We start from the raw sequence: 21,097 nt of genomic DNA, 5'->3' as shown, positions 1-21,097 counted from the left end.
TCAAAACTCTGTCAGAAATCAGTTTTTATTTATTTGTAAAATCATTTGATAAAAGTCAGCTGCTCTGTACATTATATGAACATTTCTTGACGCATGGAACAGTAGAAATACTCCAGATTTACAGCCCTGTTTTCAAAAGAAGTTGGAATTTTGTGTAAAATGTACATAAAAATAGAATGTAAATGATATGCAAATCAAGTAAACCCTATATTTAATTGAAAACACTACAAGAGAACACATCAAATATTGAAACTGAGAATTTTTTTTCCAAAAAACAAAAGAACATGTCAAAAAAGTGTTCTCTATAAATAAAATCAACAAAAAAAAATGTAATTTGACCAAGGGTGACCAAATTTATACACTGCAGTATGTAGAAATTAATAAAAATTTTTATTTAAAAATATATTTCAACAACAGTATCCTTAAGTGCTCCAGTTACATCTGTATGGAATCGCTTGTCTTTTAACATTTTGTTATACCATACCATGACTTATGCACTGTGGATTAAATTATTACAAACTATTCACTATAAAAGCTGTTTTTTATTTTATTTAATATTCTAAGGCTTCTGTGAACAAGAAGTGAATAAAATGATAAATAATCTACTATAATTATCAGTTTACATTCTTTTTTTTGTCAGGTCATCTGCATTGAGATGTTATCTCCATTTGAAAATATGTATTTATTTTATTATAACTAAATTCTTGATGCTCTACAGCTTTCTGTCATTATAGAATCTTCTCCAGATTCAGTTTAATCAGTTTATACTCTGCAAATAAATTGGCTTTATATTGTTGAGAACGCTAAGTCCAAACAATTGAGCAATAGGGAGCACAGTTGTGTGCAAAAGTTTTGGTGCCCCTGGTCAAATGACACGTCTTGTTGATTTTCTAAGCGTAAATAAGTAACACATCCTCTACAGAGAACAGACTTCTGCACAATTGCTGTGTATTTACTGAATTTCACATGACGTTCAAAACATATCTTTGACATTCAACACATGACAGTATATTAAAAATACAATATTGAGTTAATATTGTAAACCATGATTAAGGATTAGGCAATTATGATCATTATCATGGTAAAAAAAAAAAGATATATCGGCACGTGCCTAGTCCTCACATTCGTTAACTGAATCACTATATAGAAATAATATGAAGTCTTCTCTAATGACCCTCTAAAGCAGGGGTCATCAGTTCCAGTCCTGGTGTATTTCTATACCCTGCACAGTTTTGTTTCCTTGTCATATATTTTACCAATTTAAAAAAATGGAATAGGAAAAAGTAGAAATTGTGCAAAAGTTATGGCATATGTTACATTTTGTTTTATTTTTCCCAGTTTCTCAAACTCAGAATTGAAAATAGGAAAAAATGACACAGACTTATTTTACTTAAAAAAAAAAAAAATCAACAGATCATGATATTTGACCAAGAATGTTCAAACTTGTGCATACAACTGCATATCAAGATCACAAGAAAGTTGCGATATAAGATACCAGTGTAGATAAACATTTTATACGATATAATAGATATAATAAAAGGCCGAACAATTAGGAAGAAGGAGCGTTATTTCCAGTCTTACAAAGAAAAATTGACAAGAATGTCCTAAAGGATCAACCGCCAATGGTTCAGACAGTCCTTATAGGAAAGTCTGTCCTTATAGGAAGGCATTTGAATGGGGAGAGACCTATAAACCCCAAACTAAAAGCCAAACAAACTTTGCAGAAACACACTTGAAATCTCAGATAAAATCTGATGAAAACAGCATAAACAGTTGGCATTTGGCTCAAATCACACACAAAAAAGCATGAATTTTCAGCTTGTTCAGGCCTCTGTATAGGCACATATCTCCACAGCCAGAGGGAGGTTTTCCCGCTTCCAGCTTAAGCAGCAACCTTGGCTTGTTTTATTGAATGGCAGGACTTTTGTTGTAAACCTATGCCATAATAAGGGGTTACAAGCTTTTTCATTCATATTTCAACCAGTGACCTGTCTCCTCCTTTCTAACATCTCTGGCTCAGACTGCCAGCCTTAGAGACATGTTGTAGAGTGACAGCAGTTAATGTTAGTTATTGCGTTTCATCAGTGTACTCAATGCTGTGACTACATGTAATATTAGTCTTATAATTGACCCCCTTACCTCTCTTTCCTCTGTAGTCCTCTCTTACCGGGATGCCTGCTGGAGGTCAGCCAGGTGTGTGCAGCCTCTTTCATTGAACCTTAATATTACAAATAACTGAAACCTTAATCAAAAAAACTAAAAACAATATTTAAACTTTGAAAGTCATTTTTAAATTAATATCTATGCTTATTTTTATGATTCTTCTTTCAGTTCCATTTTCTCTGGATGGGGAACCAGTAGCCGCACCTGTAGCTGGAGGCTTCAAACTGGGCCGATTCCAGGTATTAAGCCGTCTTTTCTTCACGTTTCACCTTTGTTTATGTAACTGAATGTTATTTTTACTCTTTAATCATTTGTCATAGTTATAACAAGCGAGATATTTTTGGTCGTATAAGATACTGTTTAATGAAATACACTGAAATTATTTCACATCTGTTTCTTTTCTTTTCCCCGTCCTCATTCAGGTGTCACTGGCAGCTGAGGACTCTTCCCTGCAGGCTCCCACCACCTCCAGTGACTCATCTTCTTCTACCACCTCTTCATCCACCTCTTCCTCCTCATCCTCCTCTCCCTCCACTCTCTCCAGCCCGGAGAACACTCTGCACAGGACCTCGTCTCCACTCCATGAGCTGGGGGGAGATGTTGTGGACGGCCTTCCTCCAATGCAGCCTGGCCAGAAGGCCCCCTCCCCGCAGCCCACCACCATCGGCCGCTTTCAGGTCACCACCAGGACCGACACCAAGGTGGGCCGTTTTTCAGTGAGAAGGGCCCCAGATGATCCCCCTGCAGGCGCTCCAGAGGCTCCGGGGTCTCCAGAGCCTCAGCCTCAGAGCCTTCCTGCTGTGGGAAATGGCCCAGCTCTCAGCCCTGAAGGCAAGAGCCTGGCCAGCCTGAACAACTCCTTCAACTCCTACTTGAGCAGTGACAACGACTCGGAGTTTGAGGATGAGGACTTCAAGCGAGAAGTCAGCAAGCTGCGAGAGAAGTAGGTTTAAAAACATCACCTTTTTGTTGACATTTCAATGACGTGGGCCAGTGGATATGTTGTAGTGTTTTTAAGATGTTGAGAACATTTGGGCCTCATTCACCACTATCTTAAGTTTTTTCTTAAATTTGTTCTTGAGAAAGTTCCTAAGGAAAAGTCTAAGGCTACGTTCACATTACAACACGATGGTTCACACTCGTTTAGGTAAGTGAGTCAAATCTGTCATTAATGTGAACGAACCGGCATCCTGAAATGACCCACATGCGCACATCCTACTCAGTAACGTCACGTGAATGAATCACGTGCATCATCAGCAAACAAACTAACGAGCTTCGCTGTGAAGATAATTAACTCTGATCAGCTCTCAGCTTCATTATTAGAGCGAGACGAAGGTGAAAAAGGTGAGATGTGCTGTTTTTCCACCGTGTACAGGCTTCAACTTCGGATCAGCGCTGCTGCCATGGTAACGCTGAATGATGGCGCACGCGCAATGGAAAAAAGCACATGACGTCCGATCTGAGCGTCACATTAAGGTCACACGGCCACTAATCGGATACGTATCCGATCCAGGACCACATAAGGCATAAGTGGCTCAGGTTGGATTTGAAAAGATCAGATTTGCGTGTCCACACAGCTCAGAAAACATCAGATCTGAGTCACATTAGGGCAAAAAATCTAATTTGTGCCACTTCAGACTGGTAATGTGAACGTAGCCTGTGTCAGATTCTAGACGTGTTCTTAAACTGCAGAATTGTTCATGCCTTTTTGCTCTTGAGTGAGTGTAGATTCTGTTCTTACTTAAGAACAAATCCCAAATAAGAAAACATTGGTGAATGTCAATCTTGGTAAAAACTGGCCCATGAATGAGGCCCATTCTTTTCCCTTTTCCTATGAAGTCACCATTGCAGAGATGCAGGTTTTTCTTATGACAGTGATGAAATGATCTGCTTCATACTTAATGAATGTGAAGAAAGTTGTGCAGGTTACATCATTCATAACCTCTTGTTATTGTGCTGTCAGGCACATGATGGAGAGTCAGGCCCTCTACACACGGCAGAAAGAGGAGATCGATGCCCTTTTTGCCCGAATGGGTAAAGTCCCGCCTGCCACAGTTAACCCACCCGCAGTGACCCTGGCCGGCCGCAGACGGCGACCCACCAAGAGCAAAAGCAGCAAGTCTAGCCGTGGTAGCTCACAGGGCAGCAAGAGCCCACTTCAGCCTGGTATGTCTTCACTAACAGCTGATTCTGTGTTATAAAATAAACTTTATGGGGGAAAAATAGTCTATCCAGCTTCATTCTTTCAGTCTTGTGAGCTCTAGGGCTGCAGTTAACACTCATTTTTATAGTTGACTAATCATTTATTTGATTCATTGACTAATTAAACCATTACGCTTTCTGCAGTTTCTTCTTACTTTGCATCTGTCACAGGGCTGCCATCATTCAAAGTTCCTTGACTTTTTATGGTTCACCAAAACAATAGACACCATATTGCACACATGCTTTAGTGTGTTGGAATCTATCAGGATCGCTGCGTATATCAGATGAACATTAGAGAGCTTTTGTTTTTAAGTAATACATTAAGATTTCAACTTCTTTCCTTAATATTCTTCTGTGAAGTCTAATGGACTTTGTCAGCTAATAATGAAGTAACCTTTGACTCAGTCATAACCAGCTGTTACTATATGTTTGTGTTTGTTTCAGCAAGCAGCACTTTATCGGCGCAGAGTGCTCCCTCAGTGTACCCACCACAGCAGGGCTTCCTGTCCCCCGGAGGTCTGGTTGATGCAGGGAGCAGCCCCATCCTCCAGCCCTTCAAACCCACTCCTTCCAGTGAAAACCTGTACTCAGCCTACACCAGCGATGCCACGCTGTCCGCCCCCAGCCTCTGTGTAGCCACGCAAGGTAATATTGCTTCTTTTGTAAAATCTTGAGTAACATTGTCTGTTCAGATGAGTCAAGGTTTTCCAAGGGCAAAGTCAAACAGATTGGTGTACAACAGCATTTAACTTGCTGTCTCTGTTGATTGAGGTTAATAGCATATGTGCAGCACTGTACAAATGTCAGAGACCACCCTTCATTCACTCACCATTTAATGGCCAGTCAAAACAGTCATTAAGTAGAAGTTATTTAATTTTCAGCATCAGAAAAAAGCAGAAACCTGAACTAAATATCATCAATCATATAATAATGTACTGTCTTTATTACAGCTTACATTCTTTTTGGAGGACTTTACAATAAATGTGCTGCAATATTTTTCCTCACACCTCCAAAGTTCAGTCTTAGAAGTTGGTTGCATTTTTTTGCTTCTCACAATCCAAATAATCCTAAATACAGTTAATGATGAGGTCTGGACTGTGGGGTGGTCAGTCCATTTTTCTGAGAGCATCAGCACCTTATTTGTTTGATTTGCAAATGTTCCTTTCAGACTTATAGTGCTGAGTTGCCTTCTCACAGTGTAAGGAAGGACAGAAACCCAATAACACCTGTCTGCAGAGCTGCAGAGTCACAGTTTCATGCCAACAGTTTCATGCCAGCAGTTTCACTCCAGAAGGTTCAATCCAGTGGCATTCAGCGCATGTGCAGACACTTGTTTTGGTTTGGTCCCAAACTTGCATTGCGCTAACATTATATTTTAAGCTTTAGGCTAAAACAAACTTTGGTTTGAACACATATAGAGATTTACAGGGTATATATTACACGAACTACAGCTTATGTGGCCTAGGCAAGTTAATGGGTTATGTAGACATATAGCTCAATTAACTTGAGGAAAACAGGAATATAACTTTACCTCAAGCAGCTTAAACTGAGCATAATATTAAGCTTTAAGCTAAAACAAACTTTCGTTTTTGAACATATTACTGCTGAAAAATCCATGTAAATCATTAGGTATTTCTTTTTGTTTCTGATGGTTTTGTAATGTGTTTTGTCTTATGGTTTAATCGGTTACCAATGGTTGATTCCTATATTATACCCATATAACAGACTCCCATCCTCAATGGTAATATGCATGCAACCAGCACACACAGTCGCTGTTTACATCAGAGACGTTATAAATGAGGAGTACGGCCACTGGTTGAAATACGAATGTGACGCTCTTAATGCTCAACTTTCCTATACGGACTTTGTTTACGTGGCACAATCTCGCTGCCCTACTGCGCATGAATTTCACTGGACTGAAACCGCTGGAGTGAAACTGTGGGTGTGTAAATCTGCGGCTCTGCAGTCAGACAGCTTTTTTTTAGATCTGAAGCAAGAGGGGAGCTTGATTTTGCTTCACCCTCTCAAAGATGAAAGCGTTAAGTACTGTCAAGTGCCTGAAGTACTGTGACGAAATTCTTGAGTAGAGTAAATTAATAGCTGTTTGGAGTGGATATTAAATAAACGAAGGATGGTCTCTGAGTTTTGCACAGTATTTACTATCGTACTGTTTGGGCTGTCCTTGTGTTTCCACGCCTATTAGTCTTTTTGCCAGCTGCACAGGTTTGCTCAGTAATAAGACTATTACAGGCACGTAGTGTTGATCTGTATCCCTGTTTGCCCACTGACCCGTCAGTAGAAGTTCATAAAGATGCGGCCTGTAAAACTCATCAATGCATGCCTTGTTGTGAGTGTAGCTGCAGTGCAGATTCCACTCTCTGCAGGGGATGCTGTTGCTTGCCTTTTCCACTGTGCAGCACAGCTCTATGCTCACTTCTCCTTTGTGCCACAATCTTGCACTCCTTTTTCTGTCTTGCTCTCTCTCTGTCTCTCTCTCTGTCTCTCTCTCTCTATCTCTCTCTCTCTCTCTCTCTCTATCTCGAGCTCATGGCTTACTGACCTCTGTTTCCATTCTTACTGTGTATTGGTGTACGTCTCCTTCTCCCTCTCTCTTTTTCTGTACCTCTCTCTTTTCTTTTTCTTTTTTTTTTCTCTCTTCCCTCTTTTTGTGCCACAGGCTGTGTAAAGTTCAGCTGTGGGTCGGAGAGAGTGACCTTCAAACCAGGTGGCAGAAGGACCCGTTTTCTGAGTACGCCCTGCTTGGCTCTTTGTGTGTAACGCTTTTCCTTTGTCTCTTTCCTACACACTGACTGGTTTTCTTGTGTTTGGGAGCCATTCTGACTGGCACCATCTTCAAATGATCAAACTTCACCACTAAACTTGAATAGGACATTCTGATTTAATGCTCATATTCAACATTACAGTATCATAACTATTTGCCTCCATCTATTCCATCTTTGAAGCTTAGTTTCATATGAGAACTTAGTTTTGGTGCAAGATTTGCCTGCAGTTTAATAATTAATTAATTAATAGCAGGAAAAGTTTATAGGTGTGGCAGTTTCATAAGTGCTGAAGATGACTAGTTTTTATTAGGCTGCATAACTGGCATTTGCTAGAAGTCTTATGGTCCATGAGAGCGTTTATTACTGAAGTATTTGATAGCAAGACATCTCCATGCTTACAGTATTCCAGAACTGCTTCACCTAGTTTTAGCCCTTCCCATCCCTGCACCCATGACCCTACACTCCCCTCCACTGCTGCTCCAGAATGGCTGCCCCTGAAGTCCAAAACCAAACCTGTTGTTTATTTACCCCCTTCAACCATCTTAAAATGCAGGCTACCTCATTCAAACCCTACAAATACTCACTTTTGCCACATTACTTCCATCAACCTTTTAACACACTCACTCTACAACATTACTGATTAATAATAAACCGTTTTCCCAGTTTAAAACGCCCTAAACAAGTTCAGCATTCATAATGTGCAATTTTACTTTCCATTAATCTTATCATTATTTTTCAACTGTGAACCTTTGGTTATGATGATTTTACATGTGTGTGGCTGAATATGTGCCCCACACTTAGTTCAGTGCCAGATCTTGGAGTTAGACCTCCCTGCCTGGTGCTTATTATGAAGTGTTGAGCTATGAAGTGCTGTTGCAGTTCAAAGCCCAGAAGCTTCAGGAGCTCTGCATAGATGTGGCCACTAGTTTACCAGGCAGGGCAAATCTCTGCAGTGTTCTCTCTCTCTAAAAAGTTAAAGGGCCCGTAACCTGAAAAAAAAAAAAACCAGATTTTTCCTCACCTTTTAAAGGGCCTGTGTATGTAACAAAAACGCACATTGCGGTTCATTTTTACATGACCATTTTCCAACTTTCCAATATCTCTTTATTCCTTAGTATTAATACATACATACATACATCATCTAAACCGCTTCTCCTTCTGGGTCGCGGTGGGGTGCTGGAGCCTATCCCAGCTGTCATTGGGCGGAAGGCAGGATACACCCTGGACAGGTCGCCAGTCCATTGCAGGGCAGACAGCTGGGATAGGCTCCAGCACCCCACCGCGACCCTTAGTATTAAACAGGGCCTTTTTGATTTTAGATATATATATATATATATATATATATATATATATATATATATATATATATATATATATATATATATATATATATATATATATATACACACATACATACACACACGCACACACACACACACACACACAAAACTGACCTTTGTTCTGATTGGTTGCCACTGTGCCATGCCTCATTCAAAAAGCAGTCCAGGCTGGATATCTTTAGCAGGAATGGGTGAAGTTAAACTGCTGTAGGCAGCTTAATTTCCATATATAGATTGTATGGACTGGGGTGTGAATAGTACATTTAAAAGATTTTAATAATTTTTTACATATGACATCAAAGTCTCATATTAAAAATAGAAACGTTTAGATTTATATATCCTTCTATTCAGCCTACAGCAGCGACGCCCCGCCCATTCACAATGAATTTTCTGAGTATTTCAGTCCAGACTTTCTGAAAGAGGCACAATACAGCGTATCCAGTCAGAACAGAGCTAATTTACATACATCAACATTAAAGGCAGCCTGTACAGTATTTTACACAGGTCCCTTCACGCAGAAACGCACTACTCACACTGCGTCTCCCCTCAAAGCTGTTATCCTCTGCAGTGAACAAAATGACTGTACACAGGAGGTCGTTCACTCTCTCACTGGCTTCTCTTCCTTTGAAATGTCCCAGTTTTAGGAGATGAGAGAGAGTCCAGCTGCAGCTTAGTTCCCCTCCTTGCTCCACCTCCACTTCTTGCTAATGCACCATGGAGCTAAAGCAGCAGTCTGGACTTTAGTTTAGCTCTAGGGTGGCATGTAATGATGCACTCCCTGTAATGCATTGTGCTTAGTGACTTTAACACTGACTCTCTTCAATCCCATGCTTCTCTCCGTGCTTCAGGGAAGATGGTGAAAAAAGTGTGCCCCTGCAACCAGCTCTGTAGTAATTATCTCTCTCTTTTTTATGTCTCCTCCTCCTCCTCCTCCTCCTCCTCCTCCTTCACTCCCGCACTTCCCATTCCTCTCGTCCTCTCTTGCTCTGTATATGTGTGCGCGTGTGTGCGCACGTTGTGGCCTGTTGAAGCTCAAGCTGCTGGGCGTTGCTAAGCTCTCAGGCTGACTTGAGCATTTCTCTGTTCTGATGACCCCATTCATGTGCTGTAAATGTGTTGTCAAGTTGGGAATCTACCAGAACCAATCTCTCCTCAAAAGCATCCGTCATGTATTCTTCTCGAAATTTGAAAAACGTCAGTGACGCAAGTCAGAGGTTTTTGCTTGGGTGAGTCGTTAACAGTTTCCAGTCAGGAATTCAGATCATCATTCACAGCGTTTTTTGGTTTCGTGCGCGTGTGTGTGTGTGTGTGTGTGCATGTAAGTGCTTTTCTCACCAAAACACTTGAAAAAACCACAGCAAGACATCTCCATTCCTAGCACTGTTCACTGCTAATGCATTCTAAATGGTCCAGGCTGAAGCCTCATCCTATTACGCCCAAGCCAATTTAAAGATGACTCCCCATCTCCCCGCACTAACCCCTATTACACACGCACTTTATCCTGTTAGGGCCCAGACACACCGACTCGAACACCAACTGGTGTATATAATGCATCACTGTTGTTGGAAGAAAACCTCGTATTTCCAGAATGATAACTTTACAGGAGAAGGAAAAAACCTACTTTACTTCTAATGTAAGTCAATGGAACCAGACTTTTTGGGCAGTTTCTTTTAGTCCATTCATCATGAAATTTATACACAATGTAAAGACCAACAGGCATTTTCAAATTATGCCAAAAACTGAAAAACGGACATAGAAGGTTTTCTTCCGGCGCGCACACGCACAGTGCAGCTCAAATAGCTTCATAGAGAAATAGACACAATCAAAATTAGTGGTGCATTGGCCGATTCTGAATTCTGTAGAGCAGGGGTCTTCAAACTGATCATCGTTGCCCCCCAGGTGGTCCACATTTTTGCTCCTTCCTGATTTAGGTTGTAGCAGAAATGTGGATTGTCTGGGGGCCCTGAGGACTGGGTTGAAAACCTCCTGCTTTGGAGCCAAATTGGATGATTTTAATTAGTCACACTCAGACACGCAGCAAAGACTGTAACTGATGCCAAACACAGGAACAACTCTCTGTAGCAGAAACTGGAGTCTGTAAAACTGTAAAATTGCAACATACAGAGTAAAGAGCGTATTGTTTGAATGTCTGACAGCCTTCAAATGTCCAAGTTTAAGCTAAACCTAGAATGTGAAAGTGAAAAATGGCACTGGGTGGGTAAAAGGGACGGTTAGAAATGAATGTTTGTACGTTAAACTGTGAAATAAAATTATGCATGTTGGTTCATGTTCATTATTATCTGACTACAAAAGTACAAAAATACAAATTAATAATAATAATAATCATAATATGTATCCCTTTATCAGAGCACCTTCAGAGCTCTTGCCCGGCCATAGTTTTTCATTGCAGTTTTCCACATTATTTTCTTGTTGGGAATATGCCATTCAAATACAGCTTATTTAATAAAAGTTAAAATGCCCATCGTTAGTGATAAAATTTGCTGCCTGTGCTGGTGTTGAGAAATTAGCCACCCCCAGCATTGATGAGAGCCGATTAGAGCCAACAGTGTAGACATGTCACAGCCAGTGGCCTGGCGGCGTCTGTCCGCCGACAAACAGCTTGGTGTGTCGGGGCCTTTATCCTTTCCATGTATAATAAACCCTGTCGGATTTTTGCTCCAGCTCTTTGCACTGTGCTACTCCTTAATCTCTCAACATGACTCAAGCAGCTAACATTTCGGTGTAAGCGCTCATGAACAATTCAGTCTGAACTAAAACCCTCTGCTCGCTGTAAGACTCGCTGTTATTCTTGTATAACATGCACACGCCAGACCTCTGAATCAGTGCAACGTGAAATGAACGTGAAGTGAATGGAAGTCATCCAGTAAAATGCTGAAGTCAAGCTGTGCGTGCAGCTTTCCTCCCGCACTCCCTGTAAGCATGGCTTTGCTCTGGACTCCATCCCCCAGAATTCCACTGGTGCTTGAGGCTTGGTGCAGTGTATGCGCTTTTCTGTCTCTGCACTCTACCGCTGCTTCATTGGAGGCTTTTTGTTTAATTCTGCCATAGAGGCAGATTGTGGTTTAATGTCAACAGAAATTGTGATTCTTCTTTCCTTTCTTAACCTAAACATGCACCAGGTTTTCATTTACAAAAACCAGTGGCTTTCATCGTTTCGTTTTCAGCTTTTTTTCATTATTTTAACCCTGTTTTTCACAAATGCATTGGCTTCACATACACTCACAGACACAGACAGTTCAACAGGGCAGTTGACTTGCATGTTTGATGGTTATCCTCAGACATGTCTAAAAGAGCCAAGGTACTCCATCCGATGATGATAAATACAATCAATACAGAAGTGCTGCCTTTATAAAGTAAAGGGCTTTGAGTTTGAGAGTGCAAGTGATAGAATTAAGTATATGTAGACCGTAAGTGACTATTTTTAAAGTAGTTCATACAGACAAAAAATACAAACAGCAGAAAAACCACTGTGCTAACAAGAAGGAAAGTCATGCAGTTCACATACTGCTAATTCAGTACTCTCAGTACCTTCCTGGTTGTGGATAAACAGACTTGTCAGAGGAAAACCTTGTCTGCTAAAAAAGCGAAGCAAAATCCATATTAATGGCACCGATCCATTTTGAATTTGAGTCATCGCAGTTCATTTAAGGTTAATGCAGTGGTGCTAATGATGAATTCCATCACCATTTGTTGCTCTTTGGCTCCCTCTAATGTCATAAAAGACTGCTGTAGCTCACTGCAGCAACGCTGCCATGGAAAATGCGAGTTGGAAGCCTAACAGTGGTTGAGTGTAAACCCAGACGGTGTCTTAACTCTTTCACCATGCCCTGTTTTTCAGGCTGGAGTCAGAGAGATAAAAATGCCCCTTTAGCCTCAGAGCGGACTCCCAGGTGCTCTATAGGGCCTCTCACTGCCATGACTATTACCATACACATACAAACCTATATGTATATGAAAATATACATGAACACCTTGACTTGGTCTTTTGTGGTTAGATTGTGTCACTTCAGCATCTTTACAGTGGAATGCAGATGAATGACTTCCCTTCTTTTTTTTTTTTTCTTTCCGTCTTTTTTCTCCTTCTGTCGTCTTACAGGGACGAGCAGCACCAACACGGTGGGTGGGCCAGGCCCGGGGCAGAGCCAAACTCAGCCGCCGAACACTGCGCCCCAGAGCCGCAAGGGCACGTTCACCGACGACCTGCACAAACTGGTGGACAACTGGGCCAGGGATGCCATGAACCTGTCCCAGGGCAAGAGGGGGTCCAAGCACCAACAGCAGGCCCCCTCTCAGGGCCACAGCTATGATGTAAGAACCTGCCCTTTAGTGTTTATGAAGGAGTGGTTCTCAGTCATAGTCCTTAGAGCCTCAAGCACTGCTCATTTCTGCATTTTCCTTACTCCAGTACAGTACAAGCCTTTTAGGTGAAAATTAGGGAGGGGCAGTATGACAATATTTATTGCGACAAATTACAACAACATATGCTTTTCTGAGCATATCGTGGATGAACACAGACCAACTGCATGATTCATTACAGAGAGAGCACAGTTAGTCCTCTTTACTTGGATTTAGTGTTGTGCTGCATGTAAAATGTTAATTATTTCAATTCAAAAGTATTTTGAAATGTGGCGCTACTGGCTCTTTTTGCCTGTTCCAACACATCAAACCTCAGAAAAACTAAATATTGTGATTCTTATTGTGCATCATCAAAATGTTTTGTGATGCCAGCCCCAATTAAGATAGTGTTACTTTAATAGAGATGGTTAAATAGTTCGAATAGGTTTAAATTAGACTTGATTTTAAGCAGTGGCTCCCAGTGCCGGACCTGGAGTTCTCCTGCCCTGCACATTTAAACCCTTTCCCTGCTTGAACACACCTATTTCAAATAAGGAAAGACCTGTTAATGAACTGATTAGTTGAATGAGAGCAGAAAAACACAGAAAAATGCAGACCAGGGTTGAGAACCGCCATTGTAATACACATGATTGAGCTCACAAAAGGCTTGATAAGTGTTAGATTATGGAAAATGGAGAGTGTGCCATGCATGGGGCCCCCAGGACTGAGACTGGAATCATTGTTCATTTCTGGTTTAGATGTCGAGAGAGACATAGAATTCATTCGACTAGCATTTTGGTTATTGTACCCCTAAATCAGAAGGAAATCACGTTTAACATCACTGGCACACGCCTGCCACAGATCAAAATATGTAATGAACCGCAGATATATTTAGGTAAATATTTAGATAGAACATATTGAATAATGTCGGCAGAAGAGCTGCTGCTCTTTGGAGACTGTCTGGCCTAACAGTGCCCTACATGTACCTCTCTGCCACGAATAGCTTGTTAAAAATATGTTTTGGGCGAAAGCCTTAACAAAACTCATAAAACTAAGTCTGAGGCATCAGGCAGTGTATTTGTAAACTCTTTGTACATCTGGTTTCTATCACCACCGATGTGAACAATTTTGACTCAATAAATTTTTCTAAATCAGAACATTTCACATCAAACCATTCTGTGTGACTTTTATTTCTTAACCATAGAATTATACAGAAATTTTGAAAAATCTCTGCCTTTTAAGGTTCCCCTTGTACGTGTCAGGGGCAGAAATCTTTAACTAGTTCATTGAACTGTGTAAACCACTTACAATTCAAGACCAGTGACACCAATCTTAGCAAAGTCTCACAGAAGAGTGATTCAACAACTTTCTAATTTCCTTGTGTCTCCTCAGATGATCCCACCTGCCAATATGGGACGCAAGTTCTCGGCTCCGGGTCAGTTGTGCCCCAGCATCGCTTCATCTCTGAGCGGCCACACGCCCATGTCCAACCCCCCTGCTACCTCTCTGGGGACCCGCAAGGGTTCCCTGTGCCCTACACCGCAGTATGGCTACCAATCAGCACCTTACAGCAGCCCGTGGGCCGGCGGCTCGGCTGCACACACCCAGGCGGCGGGCCTGCTGGCTGGCTCCCAACCCCTGGGCCAGTTCAACCCGGGCCCGTCTGCCATGCAGGCCTTCCACATTAGCACTTTGCAAAAGTCAGTCAGCAATCCAGGAGGCCCCAACCTGAGGACCACGTAGGGCTCGGCCAGCCCAGTGCTAGGCCACGACAAGTGTTGACTGGGGGAGGAGTTAAAGAGAGTGGGGCAGAAACGCATGGACCGGTGGTGACGTTGCCGTGGACTTGGGTACATGAGTTGGGTTTCATTGCAGCTTTGCAGACTCTGACTTGTCGAAGGGGCTGACATCTGGCCTGTTTGCCCTGGACAGTATTTTTCAAATTGGAGAGAGAGTTCGGAGCGAGAGAAGAGCCAGCAGGAGAGTGCTGTGTGGGGAAAAGCCAGGGTTCGTGCACACATAAACAGAATCACACACCTCTCTCACATCTCCTGGGGACTTCTCATCACTCCTGCACTCTCATGGACATGCTATGGGGCAAACGCACAACATGAGGAGAGAGAGGCGAGAAAAAAATAAATAAATAACAAATGGGTGAACACAATGAGTGCAATGTTAAGTGGCCAAAGAAGGTTGTGACCTTTTTTTTTTCTTTTTTTTTTTTCTTTTTCAAAATCTCTAACGTGTGTAGTGATGGCTTCCTTCGCTAACCGGCCCCAGAGTGTTTGCTCCAGAGTAGACTGAGGTGGTGGTAGGTCAGGGCGTCGGGTTGTAGCTTACTAACCTTTTGAAGAAAGGCAAATCATCCTGTCCCTTCCCAGTCTCCAAGCTTGTCTTGATTGATTTCCCACTGTTGTGTCAGCTGAGTTCTCTGGAGACTAGCGACTACTACTGGTGAAGGAAGAGAGGACGGAGAGGATGTGCCCCATCTCTCCATTACAACCCTGCTGCCAGCCCAGTATCTGCTCTAATGCCATGTAGTAATGCAATAATTATAGTAATAGAATGACAAAGCCCATTTTAAAACGCAGAAAGTGGCCTTCAGTAGAGAAAATATAAAAATCCATGTACAGCTTCTCTCTTTTTATGAATTAGGTTATGAATATACATTTGGTTACGTTTTAGTAAGGTTGTACATATGTGCAGAGGTCATTCAGCCACCCCCCATGTTTTGGACTACAAAGCTGCTTCAGATCCCAGTTTGCTTTGTGGTGCGTTGTCATGCTTACCATACTCCTGTCACATGGGACCGTTTTGACTGGGCCCTCAAATTGATGGTTTATCCAGGAGTAAATATTTATATCAGGGCTGTAAGGAGGACTAGATTTGGGTATTAATAAAATCCTCATTTTGCCTCCCCTTACAGGGCTAGACGAATTAGTTCCCCATTAAAAAAAATAAATAAATAAACCTGTTTACCTGCTCTATCTAGTATTCTCAATCGGTATTGACAGGGATGGGAAACGGTGGAGGTAAAGTGGAGGTTTGATTTAAACGGGGGTGCCAGTCTGGCTCTTCCAAGCATTCTGCCTTGGAAGCCACTAAAGCTTTAAATCTGTTATCTATTACTAACGTGACAGCTTTTGTAATCATGACGGCGTTAGGGGCCTCTTTAGGTTGACAGGTTGATTTTGAATTGTATGTTTGAATGAGAAAAGTCGCGTTCTGTATGGACCTGTATTTACCCATCAGTTTTTGATGTTGAAACACTGTGATTTATTATAAATGTTGTTGGACAACATTAGTTTAAAACAAAGGTAGAAAAAGGGTGGAAATTGGAGGATTATTGCTATTAGCTTAACGGTGAAGAAAGGCTAGCTATTACCTTATACAGAACTTATTGGAGACACTTTAACCTTTTTTTTTTCCCTTTGTACTTTCTTTGTATTAGATAAATGTGAATGTAAAATGGTTTCAATTAACATACTTGAATAACCGGTCCGTTTTTCCCTCACCCCCCCCAGTGCCCAGAAAGCGTGCTGGAGTTTCTAGTGCCTTGCATTCATTCAGTTTTTATTTCTCTTTTTTTTTTTTTTTCGGCTTTGTGGTTGGATGTCGAGGCGGCGGAGGTGCTTGGTGCCTGGTTGGATTGCTGGTATGTGGACTAAACAGGTATACAGTAGGGAAGAGATTCTGGTTTTGGTGCCATTTTCTTTTGAGACTGAAATGATGAGACGTCGTTCTATCGTTTTATTGCGTGTAGGAAAGGGTTGCGAATCGTTTTGAAGCTCGGACGTTCGTGAATGCTTACCTTAGAGGTTTGCAGGTAGCATGTAAACACACAGCCGCCGTAGTTGCACATGCCGCAGGCTGCGCAGTCATCCTGCGATTGGGTTTGGCGCACTCTTAATCCACTCAGTTAGGCTCCGGCTCATTGCATTGTCATGACACGGTAGGCACGGTTAGACCGGGACAGTTCCAGGACGTAATTCAGAGAGGTGAGCGAGCCCAGGCTAATGATTTCACCGAGTTGTAAGGTGTGCATGTGGTTATTGGCTCAAAGTTGCATTTCTCTATTAAACTTGTTCGGTATGCAAATGAGCAGAGCGTGCCTATAGCTGATGCTCTCCTCTAGAAGATTTGCTTGAGTGCTTTGATTTAGACAAACCACAGTGCCCTTTTTCTCCTGAGGGGACGTCACGCAGGCAGCAGCAGACCAGCAGTGGCAGCCTTGTGTTTGCGACGGGTCAGTCAGATAGAGGTGGCAGGATGAGGCAAGTGGAAGAAAAGCGTAAGTGTGTGAGACAGTATGTTGTGTATTAGTAAATAAATAAAGGGGAAAAAGATCTAATTTTCTGTGTACTCAGTTAAGCTGCAGGTCATTCAGAGTGGTTTGATGTGGACCATTCTAGAGAAACCAAACGTCTGAAGAGTGTAAAGCCTCTAAAGGCTCCCAACACAGTAACGGTTACAAATATGTTGCCTGACGCCTGAGACGTTGTTTTGTGATAGTTCTAAATCATATCACTTTGTTGGAACAAAACCTTTTATCTCCAAAATGAGAAAAAACATACTCTACTTGTAGTGTAAGTCAATGGAACCAGACTTTTTTCCAGGTCATTTTGGGTCATTTCTGTTCATCCATTCAACTTGAAATGTTCACACAACGTAAAGGACAACGGGTACTTTCAAACTATGCCAAAAACTGAAAAACAAAAATGGAGATACAAGGTTTTGTTCCGACAGCAGCAATTATATAATTGAAAAATTATGATGGCAGGGTTACATTACACATAAAAACTCACATTTAGCTTCACTGGTTGTTTTTCGATAGTAAATAAAATGGCTGTATTTGCGTTGCAGTTGTTTCTATCACCACCACTGTAAAGAAGTCTGTTTCACATCAGACCACTCTGACTTATTTCTCATGTAGAAATGTTGAAAATTCTGCTTTAACCGGTTGTTTTTGACAGTAACTAACCAGGCATGTGTGCCCCACTGGTTGCGACAGCATTCAGTGGTGAGCTAAGGTACGTTCAGTGGTGGGTTTCTCAGTTTCCTCTGGGTGCATGTTGGACCAGTGAGGCCAGTATTGCAGTAGATGTGACAGTCAGTTCAGCTTCGATGTAGGACTAGGGAGACGAGTCTTAGGTGGCCCCTCACCAACACAAGACACAAGCTGCTGCTCTGCTGTAACACTGCCGCTCTCACAAAGGTCTCCAGCTCTCCTACGAATCCCCTCCTCTCTTCTTTTTAATGCTGCCCCACATCTTTTATGGTTCTCATTTTGCTGTATAGATAACTGCCTTCTTGGGTTTCCTGCAGATCAGTAGCTTCTACGACCTTTTAGTAGCAGTCACATGACGCCACTCACGATGTAAAGAAAAGAGTTGGTTAATCTCCACAGTTCTTCTATCGTCTGTAAAGAAACCAAACTGTTCGTGTAGGTTAGTTCCAGTCCTGGAGACCACTGTACAGACCGCAGCAGCAGACCCGCGTTAGATCCTCCACGTCTTTGTGCTCCGCTGGATGTGTCGCCAAGTACCAGTTGAGTTCACACAGAGCAGAAGACTTGCGATGGAGCGGTTCGTGCCGGACACAGCTTGTTACAAACCATAGAGCAGTGAAACTAGTGGAGTCCCACCCGTCATCTTAACTACTACTGATCGCTGATAAGGACTGCTAGATTACAAGCCTTCTACTTAGAGCTTAGCTGTTTAAGTGAAACGTCTGGTACAAGAAGAGTTCACGTTAAGCCAGATATACAGAATAGATTATCAACTGTTTACTGTCTGTGAGTGGCTATATTGTACTTTCGATATTTAATAACGAACCGTTGTTTTAGAGACTTTCATTTTGTGCTCAGTGCTTTACCTGTAAGTCTAGAAAACAGAAGTCAGTTCAGAGTTGCGTAGTTTGGTTGGCTCAAGCTGTGAACAAATCAGTTTTTCAAATCAAAGTTCTCAGTCCCCATTCATGAAATAATATATATAAAGCTTACCAAATGAGTGCCATTCCCCAGTTGTAATTTGTCCGTTTGCTCTCATTCCATAAACTGAGCATTGTTTACCATAGAGTGGTGTAGTAGCTGCAGTGCAGAATATATATATATATATATATATATATATATATATATATATATATATAAATCGCTGTTATCGGAAGAAAACCTCAGATCTCTCAAATAATAACTTTACAGGAAAAGGAAAAAACCTACTTCACTTTTAATGTAAGTCAATGGAACCAGAATTTTTTCCGAGTCATTTTGGGTCATTTATTTTAGTCCATTCAACATGAAATTTACATACAATGTAAAGGGTAACCAGTATTTTCAAATTATGTCAAAAACTGGAAAACGTCAAAAATGGAGGTACAAGATTTTCTTCCAACAACAGCCAGCTATACATATATATATATATATATATATATATATATATATATATATATATATATATATTATAAGGGGATTCATTGGTTAGAGACCATGTCCCTGGTTTACTCAAATAGTAGGGAGAAGTTACTGAATTCAGAAATGCAACATACTCCACCACCTTTTTGGAATGGTGTCACTTCTACTGTCAGTGTTTTTGTTTTTTCAGTTATTATTATTATTATTAATATTATTATTATTTCTGTTTACTCCTGTCGCCTTCCTATTAAAAACTGCTTAGCAAAGTGCCGATATGTGGAAATGCCATTCAGTGCGCCACCTGACACGTTCAGATATTGACCATGCTCGTCTTTATGGAAAAAAAAAAGACCTTGCATGCTGCTTTGGTCTCAGACTATATCGCCACAGAGTAACCACAAAAGTGCACACACACAAATTTGAATAAAATGGTCATGTGTTTTATTTTCCATTCGATCTCCTGTGGAAAGAAATACAGCAGAACAACATGTTTACTTAATGCTACTGACCTGTCATTAAGTTATTTTGTTTTGTACTACTATCTGATTTGTTTTGCAATGTCGTGTCTCTAGGTCATCTAGTGACTTCAGTTCAGTGGTTTTTCCATATACTATTTAACATTGTACAAAATGTTCAAAAGAAAAAAAAAGTTGAATAAAGTGAAAACCAAACAAAAAAACATGTAGGGAATCATTGGCAGCATTTAACTGTATGTTTTGCACTATAGGATGTTCAAGCTTCGTATAAAACTGCGCTTTGCGCTCCAATAAAAACCAGATTTGTTACCGTGTTTGTAAACTTAATAAACGAAAAGTCATTTAAATAAATCACGTTTGGCTTGTAAGTGGCAGTATGGAAGATATCCTGAGGGTCTTGGGAGAAGCTGTGCCCAGCCGTGCTCCTCATGCTCCTCAGAGCTTATCTCCAGCCCTGGTCTAACCACTGCTGATCCAGGTAATGAAGGCCTTCAGGAGCATCTGAATATTAGAGCCAGGTGTTGTTGGACCTACACTCTCCTGGGCGGCAGATCACCAGGACCAGGGCTGGGCACCAGGTTTCACGCTGATCAGGGGTTTGTATTGCTGAAGGTTCTTTTAAAGGGCTCGTATTATGGAAAACTGAATTTCCTTTTGTTTTTTTGAAACAAGAATTTAATGTATTTAAATTACATTAAACAATAATGATATCGCTGCTGTCGAATCAAAACCTCTTATCTCCAAAATAATAACGTTACAAGAGAAGGAAAAAACATTCTTTACTTTCAATGCAAGTCAGTGGAACCAGACTTTTTCCCCCAAGTCGTTTTGGGCCGTTTCTTTTGGTCCATTCATCATGAAATTTACACACAATGTAAAGGACAACAGGCATTTTCAGATTATGTCAAAAATTGAAAAATTACAAAAATGGAGATATGAGGTTTTGCTCCGACAACAGCGAAATGTAAACATTTTTAAAGATTTAAAAACTTACCACTCAGTCCCCACTCTGTCCATACAGCAGCAGGTCAAGTCATAAGGAGGGCTTTTTCTTACGGTCTGTTTTTTTTTTTATTATTTTTTTGTTTGTTTGTTTTGTTAAGTAAGGCACAATAGAGGGCAGCCAATCAGAACAGAGCTCATTAACATATCAGTATTCACTCTTAAAGGCACAGTAACAAGCAACCTTTAATTGTAAGGGGTAAAGAAATGTTGCAAAATGAGCATGTAAAAATGAATTATGACCATTTTTGGTACATAAAGCCAACTTTGTAAGTGGATTTCAGTGGGGGAAGAATCATGGAGAATGTAGGACATGGGCTCTTTAAATAGTTACCATGGTGATTTGGATAGGTCTTACTAGACCTA

The 21,097-nt window shown here is 41.1% G+C and overlaps 1 protein-coding gene across 1 annotated transcript in view; it reads left to right on the top strand.

Moving 5' to 3' along the window:
• wnk1b (WNK lysine deficient protein kinase 1b) overlaps positions 1-18,943 on the top strand; it is a 129,549-nt gene extending 110,606 nt beyond the window's left edge. The window contains exons 24-30 of the mRNA XM_036577651.1: positions 2,157-2,193; positions 2,332-2,402; positions 2,586-3,106; positions 4,127-4,329; positions 4,810-5,010; positions 12,606-12,817; positions 14,237-18,943. Coding sequence (XP_036433544.1) covers positions 2,157-2,193; positions 2,332-2,402; positions 2,586-3,106; positions 4,127-4,329; positions 4,810-5,010; positions 12,606-12,817; positions 14,237-14,587 — 1,596 coding nt within the window. The 3' untranslated portion in view covers positions 14,588-18,943. The remainder of the gene's footprint in view (positions 1-2,156; positions 2,194-2,331; positions 2,403-2,585; positions 3,107-4,126; positions 4,330-4,809; positions 5,011-12,605; positions 12,818-14,236) is intronic.
• The last annotated feature ends 2,154 nt before the right edge of the window (positions 18,944-21,097 follow it).

The sequence above is a fragment of the Colossoma macropomum genome, unplaced genomic scaffold (assembly GCF_904425465.1).
Source record: "Colossoma macropomum unplaced genomic scaffold, Colossoma_macropomum, whole genome shotgun sequence".
NCBI classification, from domain to species: domain Eukaryota; kingdom Metazoa; phylum Chordata; class Actinopteri; order Characiformes; family Serrasalmidae; genus Colossoma; species Colossoma macropomum.
Note: the sequence above shows the minus strand (reverse complement) of the source record. Positions and strands in the feature narration are given on the sequence as shown.